The sequence below is a fragment of the Dreissena polymorpha genome, chromosome 8 (genome assembly GCF_020536995.1).
Source record: "Dreissena polymorpha isolate Duluth1 chromosome 8, UMN_Dpol_1.0, whole genome shotgun sequence".
Classification (NCBI taxonomy): domain Eukaryota; kingdom Metazoa; phylum Mollusca; class Bivalvia; order Myida; family Dreissenidae; genus Dreissena; species Dreissena polymorpha.
Window position 1 is genome coordinate 82,610,832 of NC_068362.1, and position 11,293 is coordinate 82,622,124.

The following is an 11,293-nucleotide window of genomic DNA, read 5'->3' on the forward strand; positions in this document are numbered from 1 at the left end:
TGATGTTGCTGTAACTTCAAAGCCACCACCTGGGCCATCTAGACCCAAGCTCCAAAAAGTGCCAACTCCCCCACCAAGTGACCAGCCAGCAGGAAGGGCAAACACCCCCACAAAATAGAGCAGCTTGAGGATCAAGTAGCTAGCTACTCCTGTGATCAGCAAGACGAAAAGTTGTTGGGAGACAAGACTCTCCAGAATGGTTCCGGACATATATGGAAGAACATTCTTAGAGGCTAGACAGACTGGAAGCTCATAGTGAGCGTCTAACTGCTTTGGCCGAGCAGAAAAATCGTCTTCTGGAGAGACTGGTTGACGCATTGACCTCAAATAGAAGTTGAACTGTTGAAATGATGTATATAAATTGGCTTGTACTATTTCTGTTCTGTAAATAAGTTTAAATATTTTCTCTGTCACTTTACAATTTAACTATTTCCTTAGTGCGACACTGTGATTTTGATATGTAGAAACCTTAAACTCTTCCAATTGTTCAATGAATATATTGCATTTAAAAATATATATTTTGTTGGATAATGTGTATGTTGAGTTGTAGTGTTTGGTCATTGTGCCATTGTAAAGTGTCTATTTATTTTGCGACAAAAAAGATGAACATACATTATTGGGAATTAAAATCTTATCTTTCATCATTATGTATATATTAAAATTCTGGCATTTTTGTGGAAGTACAGTTCACATGTTGTAAAAGGAGTGTTTTTATTTCATTTCACAATTAATTGGCATTATAATATCTTGCCAGATAAAAAAATTGCCAAGCTTTTCCTTCATATATTTAATTCCTGCTAAATGGTTTATGCAATAAAGATAAATTCTTAATGACTTGAGTTTCTTGTAATTTTATTTTGACGCAAATTTGGATTTAGTATTCAATGCATGCTTACCAAGATATGTTTCACTGTCAATCACAAGAATATTGTGTGTGTATAAATAGATCATATTAGCTATCCAGCTGTTTGCCTTCCACCATCTGCGATTCTGGTTAGGCAGTTGCCAGTAACTTGCATATGTATGAACATCGGTTCTATAAAAGCTAGGCTGAATTGATTAACGAAAAAGATAATGTGGTTTCATTGGGATTAAACCCAGAATCTCAATAGCTAACTGTGACATTCTTTCAAATGAAATAATTACCAAATTTAAAGGGGCTGTGGCATTTTGATGGGCAGTCTTAAAATAACACAAGTATAATTGTCCTTGCGTGATTATAATGAAAAATGTCATTTCGTACGTACTAATGAAGTTGATCAGGGATGTGCAAGTTCTAACCCCGTTTTTCGGAACTTGATGGAATGTTTCAGTGACTTTTACCCTGTTGATAAGTAAGTTAATGATACAAAATTTGTGAATACAGTGAAAACTCTTTACGACCACCTCGATATTCCAACCAACTCGCTAAGTCGACCACCATTTTTCAGTCCCGATTGTTTCCTTCTATATTTCAATGGTCGTTACACTCACAAATCCGACCAACCCGCTAATTCGCTATTACAACCACTTTAATCAGTACCAATTATCGATATTGTTTTCAATTGACAGCCGCCAAACGACCAGTAATTTTCACACCTACTTGAACTGGTGTTGTGGTACTATCGGGCTTGTGTACGAAGCCATTGTGACCCAATTAACCACAATTAACGACAACGGTTTTTGGCATCAATTTGCAACACAGGTGTTAGATTTTCGGCACTTGTTATTATTTTTAACCCTTGATTGACAATTGGCTATTATTATCGAGTCTTTGATGGATAAATTGGTAGTTGTTTGGTACACACTTTAAAGATTAAATACGGCGCATAATTTAACATTTAGGATATTTGAGTAACATGGTTTTGTTTGTGATGGATATAAAAACCAACCTTAATACCATCTTTATATATCGTTATTCAAAATGGATAAGCGAAAACAGTAAGAGTTGTGTTTAAAAGAAAAGATTGATTTGATCAAGGCGAGTAATGGGAAATCTCAACGGCAGTTGGCCGATTTATTTGGCATTGGAAAGACTCGGGTTCAAGCTATTCCTAAAAGAAAAGCTGAATTTTTAGACGGCTATGAACAGAAAATTTCATTCCCATCAAGATGCTCTGCATTGGTTATCACAAATAAGTCTCTTTTGTTACAGCAAAGATATCGAATCTGAAGCATTGGAATCTGGTAGACTACAGGAAAGTATTGAAAATCAGGTTGTGAAAGTGAAAAGCTCTGCTAAGCAGATGACAATTGACTCATTCTTTAAGTAAAGATCACGGATCTTGATGAAAAGTACATGTACATGTATTTTCACTTCTTGTATAGACAACTTGAAATACTATCTTTGTACAATGTATAAATGTATTAATACAATGTATAAACTGATGACTGTTATTGTATGCAAAAATATTAAAGTTCATTGAATATTTACATTGTTGCAATTATATGTCCATCAAATTCATAAAAACTCAGAATTAAGACCACCTTGCTATTAAGACCACTTTTGAAAAGTCCCACAAGTGGTCTTAATAGCGAGTGTTCACTGTAGTTCTGTCAGAAATGGTTTGTCAGATGACAAAATGAATGAACTTTTGAAAGAGGTGCCTAGGCACCTGTGAGGCTCTTATTAAAACCAGTGTAAATGAAGGGATATGGCATTTGCTGCGAGCTTCTGTTGAACTGATATCCCCCACCAATATGCTTCTGGACACAAAAGTATTATATCTGACACTCAAAAAAGCATTATTTCAAGATACAAAGGGCCATAACTCTGTTATTAACAGATGGTGTACAATGCCATTTGGCGTGCATCATCCTCTTATCCATATATATACTCAAACCAAGTTTCAATGAAATCCGCCAAAGCACTTCCAAGATATGGTTCCTGACACACAAAAAAAGCATTTTTTCAAGATACCATGGGCCATAACTCTGTTATTAACTGATGGTGTACAATGCCATTTGGCGTGCATCATCCTCTTATCCATGTACATACTCATACCAAGTTTCAATGAAATCCGCCAAAGCACTTCCAAGATATGGCTCCTGACTGACGGACGGAAAGACGGACGGACGGAAGGACGGACGGATGACGCAAAAACAATATCCCTCCGCCTATGGCGTGGGATAATAAAATGCAGAATATTCAAAATCTGTTGGTGAAAGCAGCATCTAACACATGCCCAATTTTTCAATTTCATGGGGGAACAAATGCCAAATTTTTCAATCAGTAAGGCAACCCAAACCCAATTTTTAAAGTTTCGGGAAACTGTCCAATTGTTTAACAATTGAGTGAGAAAACTGCCAAACTTAGTAATTACTCACATTTAAGTACATAACTGAAACTGCTCTTGATGCAACATTAATTTAGCAAAAAAATACAATACCTCAGTGCATACACTACCCTTTTGTAGACATATACATTGAATTGAACTGTTTATTTTTCAGACCAAGATGGTATTGGAGTTGGTGACTCACCTCCAGGATGTCTCTGGGATCCATGTAGCAGCAAAAAACAAATGGGATTGGAAAACAAGCACACGTCTTGAAGAATGCATCTCCAAGGCAAAAGAAGATGGAACTGCCTGGTGTTTGATCTGCAGAAAACCTATCAAATATGGTTCTAGTGCGAAGAAAAAGGCGCTTAACAAACATGTGGATAGTCCTCCACATCAAACTACAATATCGATGGATAAATTGAGGGGGGGGGGAGGGGGGGGGGGGGGCCAGGCAACACAAAAAAAACAAGCAACTAGTTGTTGTTGTTCTTGTAAACCAGTGAGCAGCCCAGTTAGATTTCTTGAAAATTCATTGCCATTCACAATTATATCTGGCATATTGGATCTCATGAAAGCTGGAGCAGAACAAAAAAAGGCTCTAGGGGAAGTGAAACTAAATAGACAGACTGTGAGACAGCCTCATACAAGATGGTACATGGCGTTTCAAAAACATTTACGAATGCCTTTAATCTGACAGTGATTACAAGCGCGAAGATAGATGACTGTCTCTGAACCTGATACAACGAATGTTGATGTTTAGCAATAACATGGTAAGATATTTTCATATGGACACAATGGAAGTTGTAATTGAACACTTGAACTCCACTGAAGTGGTTAGGGCAGATGCAAAGACCATTAATGGTGTTTTGGACACATTCAACAAATATTCCTTACCGCAGGTGTGTTAATTTTTAAACTTTTCAGTCCTTTCAAAACGTTAAAACAAAGAAGAAGAAGAACTACTGCCCCAGTAAAGAGAACTGAAAATACATTCTCACAAAGACGCTCTTCATTGGGTATCCCGGATAAAACTCTTCTGTTTGAACAAAGATATGGAATCTTGAGCATTTAAATGTGGCAGATTACAAGAAAGCATTGAAAAGCATTCAATGTACCTATGAAGTTTCATGATCCTAGCCATAAGCGTTCTTGAGTTATCATCAGGAAACCATTTTACTATTTCGTGTCACCGTGACCTTGACCTTTGACCTAGTGAACTGAAAATCAATAGGGGTCATCTGCGAGTCATGATCAATGTACCTATGAAGTTTCATGATCCTAGGCATAAGCGTTCTTGAGTTATCATCCAGAAACCATTTTACTATTTCGGGTCACCATGACCTTGACCTTTGACCTAGTAACCTCAAAATCAATAGGGGTCATCTGCGAGTCATGATCAATGTACCTATGAAGTTTCATGATCGAGCCATTAGCGTTCTTGAGTTATCATCCGGAAACCATTTTACTATTTCAGGTCACCATGACCTTGACCTTTGATATAGTGACCTGAAAATCAATAGGGGTCATCTGCCAGTCATGATCAATCTACCTATCAAGTTTCATGATCCTAGGCATAAGCGTTCTTGAGTTATCATCCGGAAACCATTTTACTATTTCAGGTCACCGTGACCTTGACCTTTGACCTAGTGACCTGAAAATCAACAGGAGTCATCTGCGAGTCATGATCAATATATCTATGAAGTTTCATGATCCTAGGCATAAGCGTTCTTGAGTTATCATTCGGAAACCATTTTACTATTTCGGGTCACAGTGACCTTGACCTTTAACCTAGTGACCTGTAAATCAATAGGGGTCATCTGCCAGCCATTATCAATCTACCTACGAAGTTTCATGATCCTAGGCATAAGCATTCTTGAGTTATCATCCGGAAACCATTTTACTATTTCGGGTCACTATTGCAATACGGATTTTGGCGTATTGTTGCAGCACTATTGTTTAAACATACATTCTTTATTTTCAGTGTATCTTACTGGGAAAATGTTTCTAGTTAATATGGAATGAGTGATGTATTGGACGTCATCATTATTGACGTTCAATTGAACGAATGATAAAGGGGGCTAAGTTTCGTTAAGTTGAGGCATATAGCCGCGATTTGGGAGTCTTGAAAGCTGGCCCAACACGTTTGCTGAAATTTGACATGTATATGAACCAGAATGCGATCTACCTGTTGGCGTTATACCTGGGAAAAATCAAGTTTTCGAGTATTTTGTGTTTAAATATTTTTTATGGGAAAGGGCACGCGCGCAGATAAACATTGTGACGTCACATCATGAAAAGCGCTTAGGCTAGCTTTCATCTTGCTTCAAAACAAAGAAACTGACGTTACGCGTTATAAATTCAATATACAAAGAAGAAATTGTTCTGCTTAAAAAGCATCAATACAAATGACTGCATTTTGTGCAGCGGATGGGTGTTACAAAAGATACGACAGAACAAAACAGTGCATAAGTGTGTTTGTTAGCCTGGGTGGATACGCACCGGAAATAAATTGTTGCAAGTTTTGTCTTGGTTTTTCCAGCCTTAAATTAATAGTTTAATTGTCTTGCGAAATCTTAAATTAACATTGGCGACGAGGATTTGTGATAGGCGAGTGTCGGCTGACAGTTTTGAACGTCAACTTGGCATTTTCAAGTATAAAAATTTGATTTGTTTGTCTTCGACCGGTGTCTTTGTAAAAACATTCACTGAAAAATGGCAACATTCATTGGAAAAATTGATATTTTCGATGACAGTACGGAGTCGCGGAACTGTTACAGTGAAAGGTTGGAGGAATATTTTACTGCTAATGAGATAGCCAACGAAAAGCGTGTGCTATCTCTTCTGTCATTAGTTGGTGGAAGAACTTACCAGATTTTGAGAGATTTGACTTCCCCAGACAAACCAGTTCCATATTTAACAAAAGATGTGTTTGTCAGAAACACAATGCCCCCTACTGGCCGCTTTGAAAAAATTCGTTTGATTATATCTCTTTAAAAAATATTACTTCCCTTGTGAAAATGATTCTGTACCTGCCAAATGATATAAATTAGAAAGTATCTCCCTTTAAAGCTTGTTACTTCCCTTGGATTTTGTTTTTTGACCTTTGACCTTGAAGGATGACCTTGACCTTTCACCACTTACAATGTGCAGCTCCATGAGATACACATGCATGCCAAATATCAAGTTGCTATCTTCAATATTGCAAAAGTTTTGGCCAATGTTAAAGTTTTCGGACGGACGGACGCACAGACAGACTGACGTTTCAACTGCTATATGCCACCCTACCAGGGGCATAAAATGTAGGTTTAGATTAGTTTCCTAGTACTGTCTTAAGCAAATACATATTTCATTTTAAACGTACAAAAATCAGTGTGTGTCTGTTAAAGAACATCTCACGTGTACCCATGCTGTTGGTTTTGTTGCAGTTCAGAATGATGTTGTTGTTGCTGTAACTTCAAAGCCACCACCTGGGCCATCTAGACCCAAGCTCCAAAAAGCGCCAACTCCCCCACCAAGTGACCAGACAGCAGGAAGGGCAAACACCCCCACAAAACAGAGCAGCCCGAGGATCAAGTAGCTACCCCTGTGATCAGAAAGAGGAAAAGCAGTGGGAGCCAAGACCCTCCAGAATGGTTCCTGACATATATGGAAGAAGATTCTTAGAGGCTAGACAGACTGGATGCTCATAGTGAGCGTCTAACTGCTTTGGCCGAGCAGAAAAATCGTCTTCTGGAGAGACTGGTTGACGCATTGACCTCAAATAGAAGTTGAACTGTTGAATTGATGTATATAAATTGGCTTGTACTATTTCTGTTCTGTAAATAAGTTTAAATATTTTCTCTGTCACTTTACAATTTAACTATTTCCTTAGTGCGACACTGTGATTTTGATATGTAGAAACCTTAAACTCTTCCAATTGTTCAATGAATATATTGTATTTAAAACTATAAATTTTGTTGGATAATGTGTATGTTGAGTTGTAGTGTTTGGTCATTGTGCCATTGTAAAGTGTCTATTTATTTTGCGACAAGATAAACTTACATTATTGGGAATTAAAATCTTATCTTACATCATTATGTATATATTAAAATTCTGGCATATTTGTGGAAGTACAGTTCACATGTTGTAAAAGGAGTGTTTTTATGTCATTTCACAATTAATTGGCTATAATATCTTGCCAGATAAAAAAATTGCCAAGCTTTTCCTTCATATATTTTATTCCTGCTAAATGGTTTATGCAATAAAGATAAATTCTTAATGACTTGAGTTTCTTGTAATTTTATTTTGACGCAAATTTGGCTTTAGTATTCAATGCATGCTTAACAAAATATGTTTCACTGTCAATCACAAGAATACAGTGAAAACTCGCTATTAAGACCACTTGTGGGACTTTTCAAAAGTGGTCTTAATAGCGAGGTGGTCTTAATTCTGAGTTTTCATGAATTTGATGGACATATAATTACAACAACGTAAATATTCACTGAACTTTTATCTGTTTGCATACAATATAACAGTCATTCGTTTATACATTGTATTTATACATTGTACAAAGATAGTATTTCAAGTTGTTCATTAAAGAAGTGTAAATACATGTATATGTACTTTTCATCAAGATCCTTGATGTTTACTTAACAAATGAGTCAATTGTCGTCTGCTTAGCATTTTGTCGAATAAAAGTCGAGATTTTCTTTTTAGAATAGCTTGAACCCGAGTCTTTCCAATGCCGAATAAATCGTCGTTGAGATTTCCCATCACTTGCGTCGATCAAATCAATCTTTTCTTTTAAACACAACTCTTTCCGTTTTCGCTTATCCATTTTGACTAACGAAATGGTATAAAAGTCGGTTTTTATATCCATCACGAACAAAACCGTGTTACTCAAATATCCTAACTGTTAAATTATTCGCCGTAATAAATCTTTAAAGTGTGTACCAAACAACTAACAATTTACCCATCAAAGACTCAATAATAATAATAGCTAATTGTCAATCAAGGGTTAAAAATTATAACAAGTGCCGAAAATCTAACACCTGTGTCGCAAATCGATGCCAAAAACCGTTGTCGTTAATTGTGGTTAATTGGGTCAGAATGGCTTCGTACACAAGCCCGATAGTACCACAACATCAGATCAAGTAAGGTGTGAAAATTACTGGTCGTTTGGCGGGTGTCAATTAAGAACAATATCGATAATTGGTACTGATTAAAGTGGTCGTAATAGCGGATTAGCGGGTTGGTCGGATTAGTGAGTGTAACGACCATTGAAATATAGAAGGAACAAATCGGGACTGAAAAATGGTGGTCGACTTAGCGAGTTGGTCGGAATACCGAGGTGGTCGTAAAGAGAGTTTTCACTGTATTGTGTGTGTATAAATAGATCATATTAGTTATTCAGCTGTTTGCCTTCTACCATCTGCGATTCTAGTTAGGCAGTTGCCAGTAACTTGCATATGTATGAACATCGGTTCTATAAAAGCTAGGCTGAATTGATTAACGAAAAAGATAATGTGGTTTCATTGGGATTAACCCCAGAATCTCAATAGCTAACTGGGACATTCTTTCAATTGAAATAATTACCAAATTTAAAGGGGCTGTGGCATTTTGATGGGCAGTCTTAAAATAACACAAGTATAATTGTCCTTGCGTGATTATAATGAAAAATGTCATTTCGTATGTACTAATGAAGTTGATCAGGGAAATGCAAGTCCTAACCCCATTTTTCAGAACTTGATGGAACGTTTCAGTGACTTTTACCCTGTTGATAAGTAAGTTAATGATACAAAATTTGTGAATACAGTGAAAACTCTTTACGACCACCTCGATATTCCAACCAACTCGCTAAGTCGACCACCATTTTTCAGTCCCGATTGTTTCCTTCTATATTTCAATGGTCGTTACACTCACAAATCCGACCAACCCGCTAATCCGCTATTACAACCACTTTAATCAGTGCCAACTATCGATATTGTTTTCAATTGACAGCCGCCAAACGACCAGTAATTTTCACACCTTTCTTGAACTGGTGTTGTGGTACTATCGGGCTTGTGTACGAAGCCATTGTGACCCAATTAACCACAATTAACGACAACGGTTTTTGGCATCAATTTGCAACACAGGTGTTAGATTTTCGGCACTTGTTATTATTTTAAACCCTTGATTGACAATTGGCTATTATTATCGAGTCTTTGATGGATAAATTGGTAGTTGTTTGGTACACACTTTAAAGATTAAATACGGCGCATAATTTAACAGTTAGGATATTTGAGTAACATGGTTTTGTTTGTGATGGATATAAAAACCAACCTTTATACAATCTTTATATATCGTTATTCAAAATGGATAAGCGAAAACAGTAAGAGTTGTGTTTAAAAGAAAAGATTGATTTGATCAAGGCGAGTAATGGGAAATCTCAACGGCAGTTGGCCGATTTATTTGGCATTGGAAAGACTCGGGTTCAAGCTATTCTAAAAAGAAAAGCTGAATTTTTAGACGGCTATGAACAGAAAAATTCATTCCCATCAAGATGCTCTGCATTGGTTATCACAAATAAGTCTCTTTTTTTACAGCAAAGATATCGAATCTGAAGCATTGGAATCTGGTAGACTACAGGAAAGTATTGAAAACCAGGTTGTGAAAGTGAAAAGCTCTGCTAAGCAGATGACAATTGACTCATTCTTTAAGTAAAGATCACGGATCTTGATGAAAAGTACATGTACATGTATTTTCACTTCTTGTATAGACAACTTGAAATACTATCTTTGTACAATGTATAAATGTATTAATACAATGTATAAACTGATGACTGTTATTGTATGCAAAAATATTAAAGTTCATTGAATATTTACATTGTTGCAATTATATGTCCATCAAATTCATGAAAACTCAGAATTAAGACCACCTTGCTATTAAGACCACTTTTGAAAAGTCCCACAAGTGGTCTTAATAGCGAGTTTTCACTGTAGTTCTGTCAGAAATGGTTTGTCAGATGACAAAATGAATGAACTTTTGAAAGAGGTGCATAGGCACCTGTGAGGCTCTTATTAAAACCAGTGTAAATGAAGGGATATGGCATTTGCTGCGAGCTTCTGTTGAACTGATATCCCCCACCAATATGCTTCTGGACACAAAAGTATTATATCTGACACTCAAAAAAGCATTTTTTCAAGATACAAAGGGCCATAACTCTGTTATTAACAGATGGTGTACAATGCCATTTGGCGTGCATCATCCTCTTATCCATATATATACTCAAACCAAGTTTCAATGAAATCCGCCAAAGCACTTCCAAGATATGGTTCCTGACACACAAAAAAAGCATTTTTTCAAGATACCATGGGCCATAACTCTGTTATTAACTGATGGTGTACAATGCCATTTGGCGTGCATCATCCTCTTATCCATGTACATACTCATACCAAGTTTCAATGAAATCCGCCAAAGCACTTCCAAGATATGGCTCCTGACTGACGGACGGAAAGACGGACGGACGGAAGTACGGACGGATGACGCCAAAACAATATCCGTCCGCCTATGGCGTGGGATAATAAAATGCAGAATATTCAAAATCTGTTGGTGAAAGCAGCATCTAACACATGCCCAATTTTTCAATTTCATGGGGGAACAAATGCCAAATTTTTCAATCAGTAAGGCAACCCAAACCCAATTTTTAAAGTTTCGGGAAACTGTCCAATTGTTTAACAATTGAGTGAGAAAACTGCCAAACTTAGTAATTACTCACATTTAAGTACATAACTGAAACTGCTCTTGATGCAACATTAATTTAGCAAAAAAATACAATACCTCAGTGCATACACTACCCTTTTGTAGACATATACATTGAATTGAACTGTTTATTTTTCAGACCAAGATGGTATTGGAGTTGGTGACTCACCTCCAGGATGTCTCTGGGATCCATGTAGCAGCAAAAAACAAATGGGATTGGAAAACAAGCACACGTTTTGAAGAATGCATCTCCAAGGCAAAAGAAGATGGAACTGCCTGGTGTTTGATCTGCAGAAAACCTATCAAATATGGTT

General features: G+C 36.8%; 1 protein-coding gene across 5 annotated transcripts in view; it reads right to left on the reverse strand.

Moving 5' to 3' along the window:
- The window catches only part of LOC127842328 (swi5-dependent recombination DNA repair protein 1 homolog), a 144,835-nt gene that overhangs the window by 58,745 nt on the left and 74,797 nt on the right, over nt 1-11,293 (reverse strand). The window contains exon 2 of one of the 5 annotated variants that reach the window (XM_052371775.1): nt 3,460-3,578. The exons of 3 other annotated variants lie outside the window; for them this stretch is intronic. In XM_052371775.1, the coding sequence (XP_052227735.1) occupies nt 3,460-3,483 (24 nt within the window). In that variant the 5' untranslated portion in view covers nt 3,484-3,578. Of the gene's footprint in view, nt 1-3,459; nt 3,579-11,148; nt 11,190-11,293 lie in introns of those variants that run through there. One more of the 5 variants, XM_052371776.1, reaches the window with a different exon arrangement.